This window comes from Neovison vison, chromosome X (assembly GCF_020171115.1).
Source record: "Neovison vison isolate M4711 chromosome X, ASM_NN_V1, whole genome shotgun sequence".
Taxonomy (NCBI): domain Eukaryota; kingdom Metazoa; phylum Chordata; class Mammalia; order Carnivora; family Mustelidae; genus Neogale; species Neogale vison.
Genome location: NC_058105.1, coordinates 39,365,339 through 39,389,771, shown reverse-complemented (window position 1 = coordinate 39,389,771; position 24,433 = coordinate 39,365,339). Strand labels below are relative to the sequence as shown.

Below are 24,433 nucleotides of genomic sequence, written 5' to 3'. Positions count from 1 at the left end.
GGGAGTGGGGGAGGTGCCTCCAGCCTTAGGGTGCACCAGTCAGGGCCACTCCGTCTCAACACTGCTGGTGCCCGTGTCCCAGCATCTGCTAGGCTTCTCCAGGGGGTACAATAGCCAGTGATTCAAAACTTCAGTTTCAGGGGCGCCTGGGTGGCTCAGTGGGTTAAAGCCTCTGCCTTCAGCTCAGGTCATGATCTCAGGGTCCTGGGATCCAGTCCCGCATCAGGCTCTCTGCTCAGCAGGGAGCCTGCTTCCCCCTCTCTCTCTGCCTGCCTCTGCCTACTTGTGATCTCCGTCTGTCAAATAAATAAATATAATCTTTAGGAAAACAAAAACAAAAAACAAACTTCGGTTCCAGAGTGACAATGAACACTGGGAGCCTGGAAGTCCAGGTGCCCCGCAAGCCCAGAGAAGGCAGCCTCCTTGGACCCCCTGCTGCCACCCACATTGCCCCTCTGGGGGGCTTTGTGATGGGGGTCTTTTCTCAGGAGGAAAGTTGAGGATGAGCATTTCTCCTGCCCATTGCCTGCCCCCCGGCACCTCTGGGCCCAGGAAATCCGTCGGATCCAGCTGAGCCTCTCGAGCCTTTGTCTCCTTTGAACCAGAGGTTCAGCATGGGAGGTCTTGAGCTGGGTATTCCAACTGGCCCTGGGTCGCCTCGGTCTCCTGCAGGGGAGGGGGGTGGAGATTGTGAGACTCTTGTGAGAGGAAGCTTAGACACAGGGTCAGGCACGAGCTGACCTTTCATCTCTGCTCCTCCCACACTACCCACAGGCCTCCTTTCCAGGCCCTTTCCTGGCTAGCCCTGGTCCCCTCACTTCCCACCTACGTTCATGGCCTCTCCTTTGACAGACCCAAAGTCGGCCAGCAACTCTGACGCCTACTGCAAAGTCCCCTCCACTGAGCAACAGGGAGCATGTGGTGAGGCCTCTAACACGTGGGGAAAACTCAGAAGTCATTAGGTCTTACGGTTTAAAAGCCATGGCATGGGGTTCAGAAACCCCCAGTCTTATTATCTAACACAGGGTGGGTACAAGCCACAGCAGCCTCAAGGTTGACAAATAAAACATACCTTGGGAAGCAAGGCTAGCGAGTTCAGAACTCAGTTCCCCAGCTCACCTTTTTTTTTTTTTTTAAGATTTTATTTATTTATTTGACAGAGAGAGATCACAAGTAGGCAGAGAGGCAGGCAGAGAGAGAGAGGAGGAAGCAGGCTCCCTGCTGAGCAGAGAGCCCGATGCGGAACTCGATCCCAGGACCCGGAGATCATGACCTGAGCCGAAGGCAGTGGCTTAACCCACTGAGCCACCCAGGCGCCCCCCAGCTCACCTTTTTTACCAGCACTACCAGCCCGTCCAGATGGTCCCACTCTTCCGGCAGAGCCAGAAATTCCCTTTAATCCACTTGCGCCAGGAATACCAGGGAGACCAGGCATCCCAGGAAAGCCAGCCAGCCCGGCAGACCCCTTCTCACCTGTTATGAAACGAGAACTTCTATTATTATCCCCATTGGACATACAAGGAAATGGAAACTCAGAGAGGTTAAATAACTTACCCCAAATCACACAGCTTGGCAGCTGCAGAGAAGGGATTCCAACCCAGGTTTCTCTAACTCCAAAATCCCAGCTATACTACTACTTCCCTAAACAGGGACATGGCATTAAAGCGACAGGAGGGAAAGAGGAAGTGGGTGCCTTTCTTACCACGTGCCAAGTTAGAGCTCCCGGGTGGCACAGGAAAAAAAAAAAAAGTCTAGGACTAAGAGGCAGGGAGATGAGCCCTAACTGGGTGCTGTTGCTAATTGTCTGTGTGACCTTGGACCTGTCATTTGCCCCTATATAAAATGGAGACGTCTCCTATCCAACCTCAAGTGGGCTAGTAGAAACTGAGAGCCATCGGACACCAAGGAAGGGGTGGGGTGAATGAGAACAGTCAGCATGGTGGTCACTGTTCTGGGCCTTCCTGCCAGCATCATCCGGCTCAGCACTCCACCCAGCCAGTAGTGACGGTGACTCAGCTTAGGTGGGAGCCTTCCCTTAACACTGGCCCTGCCTGACCCTTTTACCACAGAAAATCCCACCTGCTTCACTTACCCTTCGGACCTGGCAGGCCTGGCAACCCAGTGTTCCCTGGTGAGCCTGAGCTCCCCAAGAAGCCAACCAGCCCTGGAGATCCTGGAAAGCCTTTCAGCCCTGGCAGGCCTCTCTTTCCAGCTGATGAAGGGGGACCTGACTCGCCTCTTACACCTTTCTTTCCAGGACGTCCTGAATTAGCATAAGAGAGAACATGGGACAGTGTCAAGGGAGGCTGTGTCCAGATCTGGGCCGGTGCCCACTCCCATGGCTTCTGGTTGGCTGGCTGGGTGGGTGTTGGAAATGGTCCCTTAACAATGGCCCCACGCAGGTGGCTAACTGGCAGGCTTCTAGGCTGGCTGAAGCCTTAGCTTTCACCACCCCGAGCAGCACACATGCCAATGGCTATCACTCTCAGCGTGGCATGGCGGCTGGCAGGGCACGCAAACCCCTTCCAATTAGAGCTTCTTCCCCCTTTTATGAATGGGGTTCACATCTTTGCCTGTGAATGGGGCTCTGGGAAGCCAGGGAGGCAACTGGACCCTGGCTTCCTGGTACGTACTGTCTGAACCACGCCACAATGGCTGTTTCCTGAGCCAATCCGGGGAAGTAGAGGTTAAAGCTGAGCTATTGTTTCAGCCTCCCAGGGAGTCATGGAGACAGGGCTGCCCTTTTAATCCTTCTTGCAAGCAGTTAAATCAGCCAGTTCCTTGGCCTTAAGATTGAAAGACCCCCTAGTGCCAAGTCCTGTAGAAATCCCCAAGGCCCATTTGGTCTCCTAGGTATTCTGGGATTTCTTTCACCGGGGTTTAAGTTGGTCAATGGGATTAACCTCCTGAGCTGCTGCCCAAGTAGAATGTTCAGGTACAAAGCGAGGAAATTAAAAAACCAAAGGATTAAATCAGTGACGACAGATGTGTTTGGGCCCCCAAGGACCTCAATGAATGGCTGACTTGGCTTTCCACGAATTGAAAAGCATCCAGTAGCCACAAGCCCCAGGATTCTAATGGGGGGCTGGGAAGGGGATTCTACAACAAGGGAAGGAAATTCAATGGGGGCCAACGCCCCAGCATGAGTCCGGGGACCCCTGGCTATGCCAGGTTCTAGTGTATAGTCTGTGAATGCCTTGAGCAGGGAAGCCAGTGGGGGTGTTAGCCTGTGAGCTTGCCTACTGTTTTCTCACCTGGACAGCCCATGGGAAGACCCCAGAAACACAGAAGGATAAAAGGGATAAAAAGGGTTTTAGTGGCTCGGCAGAAACTCAACTACAGTCATGTGGCCAGGAATAAGGGGAGGGGGGGTGACGTAGCCACTGAGGTAAGGGTGAGGTGGGTAGTATGAGGAGCAGGTGCACCATGAATGCTAGTCTGGAGCCAATGGGTGGATGTCAGCCCCACGGCCCAGGGACGGCCGCTTTGGCTGGGGGTCCTCAGAGGCATGGCCTCCAGAGAGGCAAGTCACCATGCAGCCGCCCTCTTCCCAAGCCTCCCCACCTCAACCCTGATCCCAAGCAGGCTCCCCACAGTCCCAGCCAAGCCAGTGGAGATGGCTAGACCCACCTGCAGAAATAGGGCACTTCCTGAACTGGGAAAGGGGGAGAGAGGCCATGGGGAAGGGGCAGGGAGGGACGTGTGCTACCCTTTTGGAAGCTAAAGTGCAGAAATCTCTTCTGCTTGGCACTGCCAGGGCCCCCTGAGACTGGGAACCGTGAGAGGTTAGGAAGGTCGAGGATCCTTCTAGACCCTGCCCCTGGCGCACTGCTGTGGTTGCCCCTCAGGATGACAGGGCCCAGGGCCCCGGCTTAAGGCTGTCAAGCCAGGGCTCCTCCTCCAAAGGACCTACCTGAAGGGCCGGGAAAGCCTGGTGCACCTGGGAGCCCGGGTTTGCCCTTGACGCCAAACAGACCCTGAGGCCCTGGGGGCCCTGGCTGTCCCACGTGGCCCGGCATGCCGGGGCTGCCCCGCTCACCTTTGGGGCCTAGCAGGCCTGACTTCCCAAGCAAACCTAATAAAAGGAAGGGACAGATGATCAACAGCCTGGATGGACAGCAGGGACTGGTCACCAAACCAACTTGCAGCGCAAGACGTTGGCCCAGGTTACATCCCCGGTGTGGTGGCCTCCTCTGCTCCAGCCCTTGCTGCTCTTGCCCTAGTGACAAATCAGATCAGAGGCTGTACAAGAAACCCAACTCACTGTCACAGTTACTTTGGGATTTACGAAGTAAGGAGAACAGACTCCAGCAATTTAAGAAAAAGTCCCCAGAAGTGAGAGACAGAACAAAATGGCTTTTCAGTGTCACCTCTCATGGGTCCATTACCCCAGACTCAGGTGTCTATTCATGCAAGGATATACTGGTCACTGAAAGACTTTCTGTAGATTGTTATGTAAGTGAGTCAAAAAGAGTCACCCTTGGGTCCCAGAAGGCCAGAGTCTCCAGGAAATCCTCTGTCCCCTGGCAATCCCTGGAGGCCTTGCTCTCCTGGAGCACCGTCCTCAGCGCCAAAGATGTCACCGGGTGCTCCCTTGGAACCGGGTAAACCTGGACTGCCAAGTTTCCCGGGCAAGCCATCTTTTCCAGGGAGCCCAGGAAACCCAGGCAAGCCCTTCTCCCCACGAGGTCCAGGAAATCCTAAATGTAGAGAGGCAAAAAATAAAAAGGCCATGGAGGTTTAGAAGGGATAGGTCTGCGTGGAGATCCCTGAGACAGATTTTGGTTTTTCTATTGCAAAAGCTAACATTTTGATAATGTATGTCACTTCTCTTGAAAGGCAGGAGCCCCTGGTCCTGGGAGGATGCACCCAGAGGCAGGGATGCACCATGCAAGCTGCAGAAGGTTCTAGCTCAGTAAGGCCTTGGGCTGAGCCCAGTAACCCACTCTCAGGGCTGTTTCACAGGCCAAAGAGCACAGGTTATATACCCAGGACTCCCTGTCAAAGGCCCAATTTCTTCTGCAGTCATCTCCCCCCTGCTGTCATGTCTCCCTCTTCCTGGGTGGTTGGAGGGGATTGAAGCTGGGTAAATAGACCATGGAGGACATGGCCCATGACAATCCCCATGCTACAGAGCAGGGTAGTTCTCAAACTGTGTGTGGGTCAGAACTACCTGGGGAGGGGGTGCTAGGCCATACCCACATGGCTGAGCACCACCAACCTACCCCCCCCAGCTTCTGAGCTAGCTTTGCCGAGGGGCCAAGACTCTGCATTATTAACAGGTTCCCAGGTGATGCTGGGGCCGCAGATCTGGCAACAGAGTTTAAGACCCCCTGGTGCAATGGAGAACAAGCTTGCAACAGGGTGTGAGCCAAGGGGTAGAAAAGACCCCCTTCCTTTTGACTCATCTCAATCTCTTTGTCCGACCTGGAAGGAATGGAGCCCAGAACTTGCCAGAGGCTTGGCAGTCAGCTAAGGGGGAGTAGGGGGAATCCTAGCTCTCTCACTAGTGGCTTCGCAACCTCAGGCAGAGGCACTTTCCATCTGAGCTCCAGCTGGTCCGGGCTGATGGCCCTGAGCACTCTGACTCACTGTCACACCCAAGCTTGAAGCCCTGTGCCTCCTGGGTAGGAAATCAAAACCACCCCACGCACACCAGAGTGCAGACCTCACTGGCGGTGATCAGTGGATGGCTGGCTACCATGATTCAAGCCCATGGTCCCAGCAGAGGAGAAGCAGGTGAGGAAAAGCTTTATTCCTTACCTGGCAATTCAGGAAGGTGAACCAATCCTGGACTTCCAGGCTCTCCTTTATTCCCATGCAGTCCGGGCTGGCCCGGGGTCCCAGGGAGGCCACGGGCCCCTTTAGGGCCTGCGAAACCAAACATGAGTGGTGAGGGGAAAGGAAATTCAGGGTGGCTGGCCACCCTTGGGATGTTCACTCAAGAATCCTGGTCCCTCGGTTGGGGGGATGGGCTCCTACCCTTACCTCCCCACACAGACTTCTCCAGGAGTCATTCTATTTCCTCAATGTTCAAGGCCGCTCTCTCAGGAGGAATGTGGTTCTCCCCCCCCCAAATGCTGCCAACATGTTGCCCACTTCCTTGGGCTCATTGGCCCTTACTAGCATGCTCAGTGGCATTCTCTGGCCTCATGCCATACCTGGGAATCCGGGAACTCCTGGTAAGCCTGATGGACCATAGGACCCAGGAATTATACACGGCAAGGTGATCCCTGTAAGTGGTGACATGGAAGCATCCGGTGAGCCCACCGAGTCAGAACTGATTTCCCGCTAGCATGCTACTTTATTCCCATCCCCTTGGATGGCACAACCAAGTTCTTCCCACCCAGCAGCTGGGAGCCCATGCAGAAGAATCCTGACATCAGAAGCTCTTGGGAGTTACTCCTAGTGCAGAAGCTTGTAGATAAGCCTTGGGGCCTAGGGGCCAAGTGCCAGAAAGCCACTTCCTAAATCATCAATGCCCAGTGGGCAGGCAGTCACCTATGCAGCAGATGTCACCTAACAAGATTTCTGAAAGATAACCTCTGTAGGAGCAGCGGCAAAGGGGAACTGCCTACTCATCCCACCCTCATATGGAGCCTGTCCCTACAATGGGGGCTTGGGGTTCATCCTGAGGATCCATTATGGCCAGGTGACTAGACTGGAGGGCTTGCAGCCAAGACCCCTCAAGTTTACATGTCTGCCCTTTTCTTGAAATGAAAACAACCCATTGCGTTCTTTTGCCCCACCTCATTTGAGATCTCCAGAAACCTACTGATGATGGCCCTGGTCTGAAGGTAGCTGGATTTCTGTACTAGGCAAACACTGAAGGCCATGCTCTTGGCTGTGACAGACCAACAGTGAACCTTCCCTCAGCTCCTCCTTTGAAAAAGTCAACTCTGTGACTCAGGGAGAAGCAGTAGTCAATTTCAGTGTTTGAGACATTGAAATTGGCATGCCCAGCCCTTCTGCTAGCAAATTCCTCCTTGCTCGTTCATGATGCAAATAAAAAGAGTCTATATAAGATCACAGAGGGGACGTTTAATAAAATGCTGATGAACAAATTGTATGTCGATTCCCTCAAGTGCCATTTACAAACAATTGCTATGCTAATTAAAATTAGTCTTGCCTATTCATTAAAACAATCCCCCAAGGTCTGCTAAAAGCCACAGAGCCAACAGTTCCAGTAAACTGCTATAGCTTTCACCCATACTTAAAGGAAATCACAAACTGCATTTCATACAGATATGTATACAAGCTATGATTCAGTTCACATACTCAACTTCCTGCCATTCTTCCTCCACTTGTTCCAGTCTGAAAGCAAAATGGGGAATTGAACAGTATAGTGTATTGGTTAAGATGTTGGGCTCTGAGGCCAGAGAGACGTGAGCTTACATGCTAGTTCTGCTACTCACTCGTCATGGGGGCAAGATACTTTAACCTCTTTGAGCTTCAGGCATCAAATGGGAGCTGTTTTCTCCTATGGTGTGGTGAGGAAGACACAACGTGATGCTAGTAGTGTTTTGCCTGGTGCCCAGCTCCCCAGCCATTCCTCAGTGAATGGGCATTTTTAAAAATCATCTTATTTAAGGAGGAGTATTCAGAAGACACTTCCAAGGCCCTCCCCTGGTTTCTGCGTTAGTCTGGTTAGCGACAGTAGTCTGTAGCCTGGGGAACCACTATCTGCCTTCTAGACCTCAGGTTCTGAGAGTCTTCTGCAGCTGGGGAGAGGACCTTTGGGCCTGATCTTCCCCCATAGGTGGTCACACCCAACTCCATCCTTCCAGGCTTTGGGATGATGGGGCTGTTTCTGAGGGCCATACTGTAGAACTAGACATGGTGGGCAAGCTCAACATGAGAAGATGCTTGGCTGAGTAAAGGCTGCCAATCCTGTGTTCAGCTTGGGCCTCTGTCCTTTGGACTAGGCTGAAAAGCAGCCTCCCTGGATGCTAGCGTGAGAGTGACCCTGCAGAAGGTTCTCATGTCCTCGCCATTTCAGTAGCCTGTTGACTCCAGCACATCAAACAAACATGCAGATCCGTGGCTTTTAATCTTACAAAATAAAGGGTAAAATCCAAATAACTCTGTGCTGGCCACAAACATGAACATCCATCCTCACTCCAGTCATCAGATAAGTTTCATAAATTCTTTTCCCTTGTGATAGCCAGATAAAAACAAACCTTTAGAGGATGAGGCCAAGGACCGGCATTTGGAAAAGACCCGCGCACCCCAGCACCCTTGTGTATTGCAAGTGGAGGGTTGAGATGCTCAGGAGGGAAGAACTTCAAGTCACCCTGGCATCTGGCTCTTTCACTTTACTCCTCTGTCTTCTACTTTCTGTCCTGAATTCAGAGCCTCCTCCCCCGACAAAGCAGAAATTGTCTCGGAGTTCTATTTTGCAAGTGCAATGCTCGAGCTAATTAATCCGAATTGTCCCTGTTATTGCCCAGAGGCAACTTCAGAATAAAAAGCACCTCTGTTTCTTGAGATTCTAACATCTCCATTTACTCGGGGTCCCCTGAATGAACATCAGACACATATACATCCTTCCGGGTAACTCCCAAGGCAAGTTATGGTCCCAGTTAAGTTCACAAAATGAAGGGGTTCCAGGCAGACATCAGCGAAGCCATTGACATGCATGGTGAAAGAAATCAAGTCCCTCTCAGAGACCGCGTGCCTACTTACTACTTTGTGCCCCAGCCTTAGGATCACAACCGCCCCCCCCACCAACCAGAGGCTCTAGTGTGGTGCTCAGACCATCATGAGTGTCTGAGATAGAGGTGAATGAAAAGGAAAGGAGCTTTTGCCCATATTGGTGTTCAAGAACTTCAAGACTGAGCTAGTGCTCACCTCCCTCTGTGACTAAGTCTCCTTTACCAATGCTCTCCCTGCAGCAGCAGTCACCTAGACCAATCGAGTAAAGAAGAAAATTAAACCAGGATGGGAGTTCCCTGAGGCCCTAGGTTAAGTCTGGGCTGCAGTCTGGGTATGCCCACATATCACATTCCCTGTCTGGATTGAAGGGAGAGAGCTGACATGCACACGGGGATCAAGGACACTGTAGCTGGGTCGGCAATAACCAGGGTGAATGATTGCTGTGAGCATCTGGTTGAGAGCCTCTTTGGAAACAGCCAGTTGTCTGCTTGTCCAAGGTTTTTAATAAGTCACACCACTCGAGTGAAAGGCTTCTAATGACTACATCCCCTTTCCTGGCAATGCAGCCATCCTAGCCTGGGCCACGGCTGGTTGGAGTGAGTACATTAAGAACAGCATCTTTGGGGGCACCTGAATGGCTCAGTTCATTAAGTATCAGACTCTTGATTTTGGCTCAGGTCTGATCTCAGGGTCGTGAGATGGAGGCCTACATCAGACTCTGGGCAGGGCACAGGGCAGCCTGTTTCAGATTCTCTCCTGCCCCTGCCCACTCACCCAGCCATCTGTACACTCTCTTTAGAAAAAAAAATAGAATCTCATCTTTGGTGTTCACAGCAAAAGTAATGGCCAAAATACAATGTCTAGAGCTCACAGGTTATGTGTCTTTAAAAATGTGTGGAACAAAATCGCTTGTTTTGAGGAGTTATGTTTGGTTGCCATGGAGAGAAAAAAGAAAGCTGATGCTCTTAGTTGAAGTAATTTTTTGGAAAATCTTGTTACTGCAACAAGACCATTTTCTGCATAAGGCATCTCCCAGCCTAGAGTTTACTATAGAACTATATTCCCAAGAGCTTTCTGTGTCTGGGACCTAGTGACGTTTAGGGTAGGAATGGTCCCATCGGCCTCTTTCTGTTGACTCAGCCTATTGTCAAGCAATCAGAATGCTGATAATATCCAATTTGAGTGCATGTAAGTATGTGTGCACCATCCCAGTATAGCTCAGTTTAAAACCCAGTTGTCTGCACAAATGGTTGGTGTAGAATAAAGACCCAGTTGGCAGAAGAGCAATGGAATGACCGTGAATAATGTCCTTGGAACAGAGCTGGATGCAAAGCTGTGGCTGACACCAGGACTTGCAAAAGGCAGGATGACTGAGTCTGATAAAAAAATTCCTTACTGCCTTCATAGGAATCTATAAACTAAAATATTGACTTGGTTTTAAGAATCTTGAATCATTGATTCTTAACCTGTACTATCATCCTTGTTATAGCAACGTACACAAGTAGATTTTGTGGGAAATAAAAATTGACATGCTCTGGTTTCTGTCTTTTTATTTTGGTAATTCTTCAAGGTGTCAAGGTAGAAAGAGAAGAAATGGGCCTAAGAAATGGCCCTTTGGTTACTGAGAATTCCCTTTTTCTGCAAGTGTATGTTAGTCTCTTAAGGAATTTGCACTGTACTAGGCAAATTGAGACATGCCAAAAAGGATTGCCTCCCTTAGCATCCAGATGCTAACAAAGCGGTTGGGAAAAGCAAAAACATTAACAGAAGAAAATACATAATTGAAGTGGCAGTGACATCCTGGGGAGGTCATGTGAAGGCTTAGTGGAAAAGTGGGGCTTGTACCCTGAAAGACAGGTAAAACCTGGCTGCATAGAAAAAAAGAGGAAGAACAGTTCAGAAATAGAAAATCAAGGAAGAACATTCCAGAAAAAGGCCATCATTTGTGGCTTCATACTAGGGCGAAACACAATGACAGCAATAATTTACAAATATTATACTGGCAGCAGTGTTCATAGCAGAATTGAGTGGGCGAAAGTCTGGAGGTAGGAGAGGAGAAGCCACATAGGAAGTTGTTGCCATTCACCCATTCACCCACACATCTATCCAACCACCCATCCTTCCTTTCAACCCTCCACTTATTCTAACAGGAATGGAGGTATATTTGATAAGCTGGGCATGAGATAACAAGAAATTGACAGCAAGAAAAGGAAGGAAAGAATATAAGAAGCACTGTGAATGAAGAATGAGAGATGAATTTCAAGTTTCCAAACTTCAGATAACCATAAGTAGGGTGGTTCCCAAATGGAAGCCAAAGTTGGAATGAAGAGCTGTTCTGGAAGAAGGCGAGTTATTAGCATGGCCCCTTTGCCATCTACAAGCAGGGCTGTCACTCCTTAGAATTCCAGAAATTTAGGGACAAAAAGAAGCTCTTTAAGTGGGAAGGATTTAAGGTAGAAAATAGCGATAAGACTAGATACGGGTAGGGTCTCTTGTCAATCTGAGACCTCAGGAATGAAGGTCTGATGACATTACCATCTAATTTAGAGGACACCTATCCCATCTCCAGCTCATTACTTTGATGGTAATTATAACAAAATGGCCATCCGGCATCTGCTTGAAATTTCCCAGAGACTATGCTCTCACAAGCTCCCAAGGCAGCTCTGTTATCTTTTCAGACTGGTCTGTTACGAAGTTTTCTCACTAAGTAGGACTGGAATCTATATTGCTCTGTGCAGTGTGTACCATGGCATAATTACGATTCTTTTCTGCATGAAATCCCTTAGAAATTGCAATCAGCCAAGGCTATTCATCTGACACATTTCATGTACCTGGGTCATAGCCATACTCTACTGGGGGTCAGTTTTTCAGGGCTCAGGCCATCTGATTCCATGACTTACCAGGAAGTCCAGGGAGGCCTTGTTGACCTGGTAATCCATTGATTCCTTGATCTCCAGGAAGCCCTCGAGGTCCAGGAGATCCTGGTAGCCCAATTCCTGGGGGGCCAGTTGGACCACTGTGGCCCTTTTCACCAGGAAGTCCTGGGAAGCCCTTTTCACCTGGGAAGCCCTGTCCATCGTCACCCTAGACAACACAGAAGAAAGAATGAAATCCCAATTGAAGATGGAACAGGAGAGGCTTCCAACCACAGGAAAGAGGTAACCAATGTGGCCAATGCTTCACTTTTGGCTAAGATCCTCGATCCCTCTAGTTTCTCAATCAATTCCTCTGGTTTGGTTAATGGGAACGAAGCTAGTCAACCCTCGGAGATCTGATCATGCAAAACCTCCTAGATCAGTGGTGGAGAGGGGGTTAGGAAACAGGAGCAGGGTAACAGTCCTTGGGGGCCCAGAAAGCTGCTGGATTACTTGCAGGGGAAAGCTAGTGAGAAGTTGAACCATTTTAAGCAATAGGGTCAGTGGTTACGGGGGTTTATCAACTGAGAATGTGACCCAGGCCCAGAGAAAGGTTCCCATCTTACTGAAAGGAGAAGCACAGAGCAGAAAGCATTAGTGGCCAAGGCCAGAAGAGATGCTGGGGACTCTGTTCTGCCCTGTCTCATGGTCTAGTGGCCATCAGAACTGTCCCCCACTGCTGACTGAAGTCAGATGTGAGGATTTATAGAGTTCGTCACCCAGTAATAATCAACTTACCGGGAGGCCTGGCAGACCTGGTAAGCCGGGTATTCCATCCTTGCCTGGGGCTCCCGTCTCCCCAGGGAGCCCCTGGGGGCCAGGATCACCCTGCTCCCCCGGCAACCCTGATCCTGAACTGAGAGTCGGTTCTCCTTTCTCTCCTTTGGGGCCCACAGGACCGCGAGGCCCAAATAAACCCTGGTAAAGAGACAAAAGGGCAGAATCAGGAGATGGAGACAGGGTAGGACTCGGGCACCCAGCCTAGGTCTGACCTGAAACAGATCCTTGGGTACCTTTTAGCACCGCTCTGGGCACTTGAATATGTCATCATCTTAGAGCACAACTGCCCACTGATTTTCTTATCCTTTCTCAAAGTTTAAATCTTTGAGGATGGTAACCTTGTCTTAGTTTGATTTTTACCTTCAGGGCCCTGGAGTGTGCTAGGCAAATGCAAATGATTTTGTGGAAGGAAGGGAAGAATTGAGGAAGGGAGGGACAGAGGAGGGAAGGATGCAGAAAGGGACTTTGCACATCATCTGGTCTGACTTTTTCATACTACAGATCCAAATCCTGAAGCTTTGTTTTATCCCCATCTCTCTTTCCTATGTTTTAGGAAAGCACACGGGGTGGGAATAAGGGGCCCTGGAAAGTTCCCAGTGCTCCCTCCCAGCAAAAGCTGGGTAAGACTTACTGGAGTCCCTGATGGGCCCTGTGCACCCCCAGAGCCTGGATCTCCTCTGATTCCTTTAATGCCTGGAAGGCCTATGAGGCCAGGGGGCCCAGGCAGGCCTGGATCCCCAGGTGGTCCAGTGTTAGGGATACCACCATCACAGGCACAGAAGCCCAAGTCCCCTAGGGGAAAAAGAAGACAATGGTTAAACAAAGTGGACAACCTTTCCAAGAAAAAAGAATAATATGAATGCAGGGATCTGCACCTTGAACAACTCTATGGAGGGAATCAGAAGGCCTAATAACAGGTGCCAGGAAATAAGCTAGCTCTGCGGTGAGTCAGGGAAGAGCCCAGGCTCACATCCTAAGTCAAAGCTTGCAATTCCCTTCCTTTTCCCTCCAAATAGTCCTCCATGGAGCTGCACAACAAAGATGGATCTAATTTAGTGACATGTTAGGAGGTGGCACTGAGATCAGGGAAGAGGAAGCGAGGGCCGCTCTACTTGAGGCTGAGGTGAGCTGGTCATTCTGCAACAGAAGAGGAAAGATCTCGGGTACTTGAAACCCCTCGGCCATCCCCAAACCTCTCCTCGGCCTGCAGTCTCACCTCTTCTTCCACCTTGGCCTGGGCCGCAACTGAAATGAATTGATTGATTTGCACTTTAATATCCGCTCTCAAGAGTGTGCAACAGAGGTATGACCCAGAGGCCGTAAGATGATGGACAGAGCTGTGCCGCCAAAGGCTGTGTTAATCGATCAGCCCTTCCCCCTCAGTGGGGACCCGTGGTTGTTTTCCTAGGGCCTGTTGGCTTTTTTGGAGGGCCAGGTCTTGACCTGTTCAGAGTCCTTTCCTTCAGGCTGAAGTTAATGAGAAGCGACTTCCGGCCTTTGGCCTTGCATGCTGGGAAGCGCTGCAGCATGTGCGGGCTGATAGGCAAGGCTGCCGGCCACAGCTTCTGCTGGCAGATGGCATAGGAAGAGGAAGAAGAGCCCGCAAACCACTTTGTCCCTTGTAACCTCAATTACCAGCCTCAGTCTCTGAGCCCTAAATATGGAGCTCTGCCAACAATCTTATAATCAAATCCCCAATCAGACCCCCCAACTGCTTCTGTTCAGGTTCCCAAAGCTGTTAGTTTGCTCATGCCCCAGAAAGTCTTCTGCAAGGATTTTAGGGGAACACAGAAACCCAAGGGGACCAAAAACAGAAAGTCACCTTTCATTCCTTTGAGGCCTGGGTTTCCTTTTGGACCTTGTTCTCCTCGGAGACCAGGGAAGCCTGGCTCTGCATTTTGTAGGGTTCCAGTCTCAAATGTGGGACCTTCAGGAAAAGGGAAACACAAAGACTGATGCATCATGTATGACTCAGCACAGCAGCTCAGTTGCTAAGGCCTGTGCCCTTGAGGTTCACACAGAAGGACTACCATGTTCCAGGCACTGGACTAGACACCGAGAGGACAGGTATTACCAAGACAGCTTCAGTAAGTGAGCAGTCCCAATGTCTACCCCAGAAAATGCTCTTGGGACAACAGAGGAAATGGGTATAAGCTTCCCAGGGTTCAGATGACATGGCCATGGGGCTTAGATGATGATGAAACATGCTGGGCCTGTGACCACCCTTTCTCTTAGAATCTAGAACTCATGCTCAAGTAGAAGACATAAGAATAAGCCCTGTAGAGGCTTGGAGCAACCATCTTGAGGGCCCAGGCTTGGCTTCCCATGTCTCAGGCTCCCAGCCACCCCCCCCCCCACCAGTGGAGCCCTAAGGACCAGAGGAAGCTTGAGAGAGAGCCAACGTTGCTTCTTCAGGAGCTATGAGACCAGAGACAGAGGAGCTGGGAACAACAGAAGATAGGATGAAATGACTACACAGATTGGAAGGCATCAGGCAGCTTTCAGGCATCAAGGCAACCTTAGCTTGCTCACTTGTGGGTGAGTGCTCTGACCACTCTGGTCATTAGCCTGTGGCAGCAGGGCTCTGACCCAGGAGCACCAAGGATTCTGGCTACTTCTCCTATGAGAAGAATCATGACTCCCTCAAGAATCATGACTGTTCTGAAGTCCCTATCACACCTGAGTCTCAAGACCAAAGAGAAGCATGAAGGACTTACCAGGTGGGCCCGGTAGGCCAGGCAGGCCTGGCAAACCATCTCTGCCAGGGGGGCCAGCTGTCCCAACTGTGGTGCGGCCTCTGTTTCCTTGGTCCCCCTTCACACCTGGAACTCCTTGGGGCCCTAGGGCACCTGGGATACCTGGAAGGATAAGCAATGCAAATCACATAATGTAATAATGTAATAATAATAATATAATTATAATAATAATAACATAATAAGTAATGCAAATCACACCATCCTATTCTTCCAGGGGTGCTCCAAGCAGCAGCATATGCTGGGAACTCCCTCCAAAGGAAGAACTGGGGAGATCATTTGCCCTTCTCTTGCATCAGAGTTCGAAGGGTCCTTAGGAGTCATCTAGGCCAACCTCTTGGTTTCAGCTCAGGGTCAGGATCTCGGGGTTGCAATCTCAGGGTTGTGAGATTGAGCCACATCCAGGCTCCCCTGTAGGCTTGCTCCCCCTTTCCCAGTTCGGGAAATTCCCTAGTTGTACAGATGGGTCTAGCCATCTCCACTGGCTCAGCTGAGGCCGTGGGGAGCCTGCTTGGGATCGGGGTGGGGAGAAGCTTGGGAAGAGGGCAGCTGCAGAGGACATGGCGGAACATGGTCAAGGGTGCAGAGCTTTTTGGTGGTGAACCTGAGCAGGAAGCCTGGTCTCCAGTCTCCTCCTTTTTGATTTTTCAACCTCAGTGGTGTTTGCTTTTAAAGCACAGGCATCCTTACAGATGTCTATCCCTGAGGAACTTAGAAACTGAAGCCTTTCAAAGTCCTGCCTGAACTTAGATTTGGCTCATCATGGCCTCTGAGAATCTAGCATGGCATTTCTCTATTCACTACTATAGAATGACATATGGGTGTGCTTCTCTAATGGTGGCTTCAGTCATAGGTTCCTGGGCTATTTAGTGTCTGAGTTAAGCACAGAGTGAGGGTCTGGGTACTTTTGTACCCCTCTTGGCTTTTGTTAGCCCCTGCTGGCAAGCATCAGCTGGGATGGCAAATCCACTGAAGAGTGACAGGGCTCCAGCTGTCCAACATTGGTCCCCTCCAGTTACTGCAAACCCCAAAAGGATTGTCTTTCCAGCAACACCACATTAGCAGGCCAAAGGAAATCTGCTTGACCAGTTCCTATCCTATACATTAGCCTTGGGCTGGTGGTGGAGAACTTAGTGACTACAGTTTACCTTTCCATTGACTTTGGCTAGGTATGTACCCAGACCAGATGGGGATGCCGAAGGGGATGCTGGGCACCAGCATGTCTGTGCAGGGGGTGGTTAGTTTGTTTCACCTGGTAAAGCCGGTAAGCCGGGGACACCAGAAGGGCCAGGCTGGCCCTGGATGCCTTCATCTCCTTTAAGTCCTGGGAGGCCTGGCATACCGGGGTCTCCAGGATAACCTGGCATCACGATGAAAAAAAAAAAAAAAGGAGTAAGCAAACCCAGAGGAGGCCCACAAAGGCACAGAATGCCTAAGAAGGGTTGCAAGGAGATGTCCTCAGGGTAGAAGTCTCTTTGTTGCCCTTCACAGGTCTCCCAGATGCTGATGGTCTCGTGTAATCACGGGCTGGCAGGAGCTAAGCCTCCACTAGTGTTCAGAACCAGTCCGGCCAGGGCTAACCTTCCATGGTAAGATCTGCTAAGAACTAGGAAGGGTCTTCTGCTACTATTAACCTTCTGTCATGCCTCAAATGTCTACCACTTGGATGAGGGTGTTGAAGTCTGCTATTCACATTATGCCAATAGGTTCCCAGGAAGTTACTACCAACCATTAAAACCTTAGTTTCAATGAGTTTACTGGACAGGGCATGGGCCAGAGAGGATGAGAGGGGAGAAACAATTTCAGAGACTGAGGCAAAAGAGATACAGTCATAGAAGACTTTGCTTAAGCAAGAAGTCGCAGGAGACAGTGGGCATACAGATGTTTGGAGAAGGCAATGGGAACATTGTTGGATATTTGGATACTTTTCCACTTCCTATGCAGTTGTCAAACCCAAGCAGGCATGGGATCATGCAGATAAGACCCCAAGTGTCCCATTGTTTCAGGCTGAAGTCAGCCTAGCCAGGGAGGATATCAATCTTTCCCTAGCATCATTAGGAGAACAACTTTCAGCAAGTCCAGGCCCAGTCTGACCAAAACCCTAGTTAGTCTTGGTGGACCCAATACAAACATGGAGTAGAGGCCTTGGCTTCTTTGCCCAAATACATTGGAGTTAGCTTCATTCCCCAAGTACAGGACGCAGGAGGGGTCCTTGAGGGCATTGGCTTGAGCAGCGATACAGTGGCTGGAAAAGTGTCCTCTTAACAATTATAGGGTATATAGATGTAACCCCTACTCCTTTCTTTTTTACTCCAATCAATGAGAAGTTGCACCTGAGATCACAGCACCATCTGTATCGATGAAAACATCTGGGCCTGGCAAGCCAATGGCACCCTTTTCACCCTGTAAAGATTCAATCAGTTAAACGCAAACTTCCCATGACCTTATCACTCAAGCTCTATGTGCTCTCAAAGCCATTCCCCCGGGAAAATGAAAGCTTTCTCCTTCTGCAACTCCTGATTCCCAGGGCCTGCTAGGTCCAGTAAATTTCAGATGAAGGCAATGCAAAGGACACCAGGGGCTTGACACTCAGTTTGCACACCTGTCAAAAATAAGGGATCCCAATTTTATTCAGCAACCCAACTCCTGGGTCATCTGCTTCTGGGTCTGGGACACAGATCCCAAGAATAGACAATGTTGCCACACCAGAAAGGTGTAAAGGAAGGGGCAGTTTCAACTTTTTTTCCCACCCGAAGCAGGCCCAGGACTCTGCTGCTGTCATAAGCTTTGTTAGCAGATGATTTCAGGCAGATGAAGTCAAAGGAGTCCTGAGTCCAGGGGGACTCAGTTATCAGAATCAGATACAGTGGCATATCCGGTGGGGGTGGTAGGAGCTGCCTGTCCCCAGTACAGGTGATAAGGGGATGCATTGTCTGTAGACAATTTTAAAACAATCATAGAACCAAAAATTTGGCAATTATAAGCAATGTCAGTAGTAGAATATTCCTCCTTGTAGAGATGGGATTTGCTCCTGCAACCCTCTCCTGCACGCCCCCCGCCTCCACTCTTAGTCTACTTCTGATCAAGTAGTATCTAAGGAAGGTTCACTGGTTTTGTGTGCTCAAAGTAGGGTTCATACATTTCACATGAAAGAGGAACATTTAAGAAGTTAAAATATGGAAAGAATACTTCATCTCATAGGTAGGCATTTGCTATGGTCCAGGTGTTTGCATCTCCCCTGCCTCCAATTCATTTTGAAAACCAAATGCCCAAAGGGATGATATTAGGACATGGGGCCTTTGGGAGGGGATCAGGTCATGAGCATGGAGCCCCCAGAATTGGGACTAGTGCCCTTAGAAGAACAGGCCGAGAGAGCTAGCTTGCCCCTTCCACCATGTGAGGACACAGTGAGAAGCAGTGACTGGAAAGGGACCCTCACTCAACCATGCTAGCACCCTGATCTCGGCCTTCCGGCCTCCAGACCAGCAAGGAATAAGTAATTTTCTGTTTTTTTATAAGCCACCCCATCTGTGAAACTTTCTTAGAATGGCCAAATGGACTAAACAGCATTTATGGAAATTCTTCACCCTTCCACCTCCCCTATCCTGGATTTCCACTTCCCAACAACATTACCTTCATTCCTGGGAATCCATTAAGCCCAGGGAAACCTGAAGCCCCCTTCTTGCCCTGTGACAGAAACACAGTTAGAACTAAGTCAAATGTCTAAGAGCATAAGAGGGACTGGTCTTTGGATGAGGCCAGGGCAAATGGCATAGGGATCTTGGCAGACCTTCCAGGGTATGCATGGATTCTACCCGACTCTGAAGGGTGTACAATGTTCCAGAAGGAAGTTTGGCTTGAGGTAGCCAACTTGCCTGTTAGGAGGTATATGGGCCCCAAGGCTAGGAATCAATACAAGCAGGCTGGCCTTGGTAGCCCCTGATAATATAATGAAGCAGTAGGACCATGGAATGGCACTGGATTGGTCAACTCTGGATATTCAGCCTCATGGATGAAGACAAAAGAAGAGAGCAGCTGAGATTATACCCATCAAAGGGAGGTAGACAATTTATACCATAAGCAGTGGTTCCCTCTGGACTGAGGCCATGTTAAGTAAAACAAGGGGACCTTTTGATTAGTGATAATAACCAAAATACCTGACTGCCTGGAGGGCCTTGGAATCCTTCCAAACCCATGGGACCCTGTGAAGAGAAGGGATCCACCTTAGAAAGATTCATAACCCACATTAGAAAAAGCCAGTAGACTTATATAACAAAGCTTTCCCACTGAGTTCAGAACTTAGCCAGCTTCTAAAATCAGGTATGAGAATGTCCCTAGACCTGGCTTAATGACTTCTAAGCACTAATCCATCAGGCAGAATAGCCACACATGTGGAGCATTTTTAAAGAGCAAAATAAATGGAAGCATTTTAAGTACTGGGTGGAATTTGGTAGAAAGCCTGGGTGGTATTATACTTAGTCTGCATTAGTTCCAAGTCATGACATTTTTAAACAGATTGTGGGAGGGCCTCTTGTCTCTCACCCCAACTGCATTCTTTGCTGGTGATTATGTCTTTTCAAGACAAGGGAGTAGAGAAAAGTAGAGAAATAAACAGCAGGGTAAAGGGCAAACATTGCTGAACACTCAAAAGATTCTTAATGAGTTTTATGACTAAGCCAAAATCACAGTTCTCTAAATGTTACCTCTTTAAGGCTAAGGCTGGCCAATTGCTTATAGCCGAATAGCTAAATGCCTAAAGCACTTAGAATCACAAAGGCTAACAATTATTTCCTCCCCTTGAAGAGGGGTTATTACTGGAAATTATTGACTGCAAATGTCACTCATTATGTTCTAGACCATCCCAGGCTTGTTTCTGTCCTTTAAAGATCATACTCAGCCCTCTTCCATTACTACAACATCCGCACCCTAGACTACATTCCCCCAGGATAGAAAGTAGTGAAGTCAGGACAAGTTCACCCCATTATTAATCCAGAAGACAATTCTCTATGATGGCAAGGAAAGGAAGTTGGCTGAATTCCTTATTCAAGAGAGCCATTAAGTCAAGGAAATGGGGACAAAGTGAAAGGAGGGGTCTCAGGGGCCTGGTGGAGAGTTGAGGAAGAGAAATGAGAAACTTCGGTGGCTATCAATTTATACAACGTAAAGATGCGAACAGGACAAAAAAAAATGGACCCAATGGACTGGATAACCTGACAGACCCAGGAAAGCAACATTCTATGTTCATACCCTAAGTCCTGGCAAGCCAGGGATTCCCTTTTCTCCTTTTTCTCCAGCAGTTCCAAATCCCTAAAGGAAAAAAGAAAAGAAACCACAAGTTATAATATCCATTTCCTCAGAGGTCTCCTGGCTCCATCCAAAGCAGGGAGGTTAACTTTGAATCAGTGCCCTTCCCACTGGGGAGGCTTACCACACTGAGTCTCTTGTCACTGCCTGAGAAGTCCCCTGTAGGGCCGGGGAAGAGTTTGGATCATTCATTCAAAGTTCCCTCTTGGTTTTAGAAGTAATGTCTTGTCCTCCTAAACATGATTACATGTCTTCATAGCTACATGGACTAACAGCAGAGAAATTATTAAATATCTAATTATCCCCATCTGTTAGTCCACATAGCTATGATGCCCCCCTATAGGGCCTGAGAACTGTGTTCATCCTTGGGGGTCAATACCAGAGGGAAGGACTTTGTCCTTTGGAGGCATGATGGCTGCGTCATCCTCTTCAGTGGGAAGGATTCTCTCTATCTAGGTGTGGTCTAGACCCCTGTGGGCCCTAGTAGCACTCCAAATGGCACTATGACATGGTCTTCAACCCCTCTTGCCCTGCTCACAGGAGGTGAGGGCTTGCAGCCTAGGACATGACCTGGGGGTTCTCTAGGGAAAAGCAGAAATCCAAAAAGCAGAGTGAGTGAGAAAGCCTCCTTCCCTCTGGGTCCAAGGCAAGCATATTCTGGGCCCTTGAGGTATAGAAGAGTTCACTACCAAAGTAGATAGTGTCTTTCACAGCAGACTTTGCTGAGGCCATTTTGCTGTTATTGTTTAAATGTGGAATTTCTGGAGCATAGATTTTGGCAAACAACATTTAGGCCTATTGTGAGAATGGAAGGAGCCACGACACTTTCTAGAATGTAAGCTTGTGAAAGACAGTAAATGTTGGCACGTCTCGTGGCTCAGCCGGCTGTGTACCCAGTGCCTGAGACCTGCTTCTTGTTTTTTCTTCCTCTTATATACTAAAAGCATTCCAATGGGTACTGGGAGTTGGCTGAATAGCCCTTAGCTTTCTAGGCCCAAGTGGTTTTTTCTTAGCTATTGTTATGGTTTTTTCATGTAGGGCACTCTGTGTGTGTGTATGTGTGTGTGTAGCATTTCCATTGTGGGGCAGAGCGTGGAGAGTGTGTCTGTGAAGGGTCTAGTTCAAAGCAGACTTTGGTTCCCACTTGTCTTTCTGTTTTTCCTCCATCTCTAGTTGTAAGGCTTATGGCTCAGGCCTCATGCTGAATAGGATTTCTACTTGAAAGGTCCATGGGTCAAGTTGAACACAAACTTAATTGAAAGTGCAGTGCTGCATCTCAAATTGGAAACCAAGGCATGCTGCCATCTGGTGGAATGCGTCTCTGGGCCTCCAAAGCCAAGCCCCGTGTCGCCTTCCCTGACCTGTCCACGGAAGCTGGGGCAGCCCACGTTGCCCTAGACTCTTATCAGTACTTAGATGGGTTATACAGGAATCTGTAAGCAGAAGGTCTGTACCACACTCCCATCCATCTCCTCCAAGACACGCTACTGCATGCCACACATATACAAGGTCATTCCATACATCCTTGTTGAATTCAATAGAATGACCCAGAAAACAAAGCAACAGGTGAAACAGGTCCAGGAACTCTCATGCTGTCTACCTGTCTTGCCCCCAGTTGGAAAGACAAGAGGACCTTGTCCTCCTGCTTCAGAAAGCAGAAAGGCGTAGGGTGAGGAGGAGTGTCTGGGTGGCTCAGTCGATTAAGCGTCTGCCTTCTGCTTAAGTCGTGATCCTGATCCCGGTGTCCTGGGATTGTGTCCCAGGGTGGGCTCCCTGCTCAGCAGGGGAGTCTGCTTCTCCTTTTCCCTCTGCCTGCCTCTCCCCTGCTCATGCACACATACTCTCTCTCTTTTTTCTCTCACCTGCAAATAAATAAATAAAATCTTTTTTAAAAATTAAAAAAAAAAATAAAAGCAGACCTTTCTATCTCTGGACTCTTGCTTTCCCAGAGAGCTTTTGCTACCGTGTGTGTGTGTGTGTGTGTGTGTGTGTGTGTGTGTGTGTGTATAACACTAAAAAGTTTAAAAAGGAAAAAAAAATCAAAGAAACTTCTTTATGTGTGTGTTGGGGGGGGCAGTTAAAGCCAATGAGACAGACATGACTTGGCAAGATACTGGTATATAGGTGCAGCTTGTCCCCCAGTGCAGGGAGACACCGTACAGGGCCCTGCTGACCAAGTTGTTCTAGCAAGATGTCCTGGGACCCCACCGTGTCACAGTCTGTCCTTGCCAGGAGCAGTCTGTCCTGTGTCCACTGCTCCCAAACCCCTTCTCACCCATGTCCAGGATGGCCTCATTAGAGCACTGGCTTAGCTGCTCCTAGGTCTGCTGGCTAGGGTCCTGGTCTCCTGCTATTTTTGGTTCAAGGACATTAGTGGCTCTGCAAAAATTTACCTTCAGTCACATGGCCAGGAATAAGGGGATGGGGGGTGACGTAGTCACTGAGGTAGGGGTAAAACGGGTGGTATAAGGAGTAGGCATGCTGTGAATGCTAGTGTGGAGCCTGGGGATGTCAGCCCCGTGGCTCAGGGATGGCTGCTTTGGGCGCGGGTCCTCAGAGGCATGGCTGCCCAAGAGGCAGATCACCACGCAGCTGCCCTCTGTCCAAGCTTCTCCCCCACCCTGATCCCAAGCAGGCTCCCCAGGGCTTCAGCTGAGCCAGTGGAGATGGCTAGGCCCACCTATACAACTAGGGAATTTCCCGAACTGGGAAAGGGGGAGCGAGGATGGGGCTCAATCTCACGACCCTGAGATTGCGACCCTGAGATCCTGACCCTGAGCTGAAACCAAGAATCAGACACTTAACTGAGCCACCCAGGTACCCCATAACTATGCTTTTAAAAAGTTCTTATCTCCGGGGTGCCTGGGTGGCTCAGTGGAAGCCTCTGCCTTCAGCTCAGGTCATCATCCCAGGGTGCTGGGATGGAGCCCCACATTGGGCTCTCTGCTCAGCGGGGAGCCTGCTTCCCTCTCTCTCTCTGCCTGCCTTTCTGCCTACTTGTGATCTCTGTCTGTCAAATTAAAAAAATAAGTTCTTATCTCCTAGAAATACCGAATTCTTCTATGTTGAAATAGGTCTGTTATTTGCTTCAGCTTGCCTTAGTAGCTAAATGTCAAAGCTAAATGATGAATACGCAGCAGGATCATTATGCCATTCTCTTTTCTTGGCATTTGTTTAAAATGCTCCATAATAACAAGTATACATTTTTTTTTCACATTTTCACTCCACGCATTTCTCTCTTATTTTCACTGCTGTCACGATAGTCCAAACTGACCTCATCTCTCCCCCGGGCTGATGTAGTAGCTTCTGTTTGCTGCCTCAGCCTCCTCTCATCCTCCACACCCCACCTCCAACCCTTGCCAGAGTTATCTTAAAAAAGCAGGTTAGAGGGGCCCCTGGGTGGCTTAGTCCGTGAGGCGTCGGACTCTGCATTTTGGCTCAGGTCATGATCTCAGAGCCTTGAGATCAAGCCCCACTTTGGACTGCACACTCAGCGGGGAGTCTGCTTGAGATTCTCTCTCTCTCCCTCTGCTCCTGCCCCCTCTCGTGCTCTCTCTCTCTTTAAAATAAGTAAATAAATCTTTAATAAAAATGCAAGCTAGAGCCTTCTGATGGCTTCCCATTCTATTTAACAAAAAAGCCACATTCAACCTACAGAGGGCTCCATGATCTGGCCCTTGCTCCACCTGCTTGTTTTCTTGCTGGGTTGCTCAAAAGGGTCTTGGCACTTGCTGTTCCTTAGGCCAAAAAAGCTCTTCCTGATCCTCACAGGACTTGCTTCTTCATAATGTGCACTTCCTCAGAGAGGCCGTTTGTGCCTGCTCTGCCCAAAGTAGAGCACTCCACACTCCACACTCCATCACCTTAGCCTTTCTTTAATTTTTTGTGTATCTCTTCTTACAATATCAACCTGTTCTTGATTCATTTGTTTGCTTGTTTATTGTGTCTCCTTGCCTCACTTCCCCGTTAGAATGAATGCTCTTCAAGGATAAGAACTTTTACTTCTTTAACTGTTATTTACTGTGG

General features: G+C 49.3%; 1 protein-coding gene across 4 annotated transcripts in view; it reads right to left on the bottom strand.

Moving 5' to 3' along the window:
• The window catches only part of LOC122897668 (collagen alpha-6(IV) chain-like), a 277,766-nt gene that overhangs the window by 18,222 nt on the left and 235,111 nt on the right, over window positions 1–24,433 (bottom strand). For 3 of the 4 annotated variants that reach the window (XM_044236041.1, XM_044236040.1, XM_044236042.1), the window contains exons 15-32: window positions 20,351–20,410; window positions 19,261–19,305; window positions 18,737–18,790; window positions 17,437–17,506; window positions 16,356–16,463; window positions 15,068–15,208; window positions 14,173–14,277; window positions 12,982–13,142; window positions 12,309–12,488; window positions 11,556–11,739; window positions 8,851–8,904; window positions 6,162–6,233; window positions 5,764–5,871; window positions 4,479–4,700; window positions 3,914–4,075; window positions 2,093–2,263; window positions 1,330–1,473; window positions 541–666 (exon numbers count right to left, since the gene is read on the bottom strand). In XM_044236041.1, the coding sequence (XP_044091976.1) occupies window positions 541–666; window positions 1,330–1,473; window positions 2,093–2,263; window positions 3,914–4,075; window positions 4,479–4,700; window positions 5,764–5,871; window positions 6,162–6,233; window positions 8,851–8,904; window positions 11,556–11,739; window positions 12,309–12,488; window positions 12,982–13,142; window positions 14,173–14,277; window positions 15,068–15,208; window positions 16,356–16,463; window positions 17,437–17,506; window positions 18,737–18,790; window positions 19,261–19,305; window positions 20,351–20,410 (2,167 nt within the window). The remainder of the gene's footprint in view (window positions 1–540; window positions 667–1,329; window positions 1,474–2,092; window positions 2,264–3,913; window positions 4,076–4,478; window positions 4,701–5,763; window positions 5,872–6,161; window positions 6,234–8,850; window positions 8,905–11,555; window positions 11,740–12,308; window positions 12,489–12,981; window positions 13,143–14,172; window positions 14,278–15,067; window positions 15,209–16,355; window positions 16,464–17,436; window positions 17,507–18,736; window positions 18,791–19,260; window positions 19,306–20,350; window positions 20,411–24,433) is intronic. The other variant, XM_044236043.1, reaches the window with a different exon arrangement.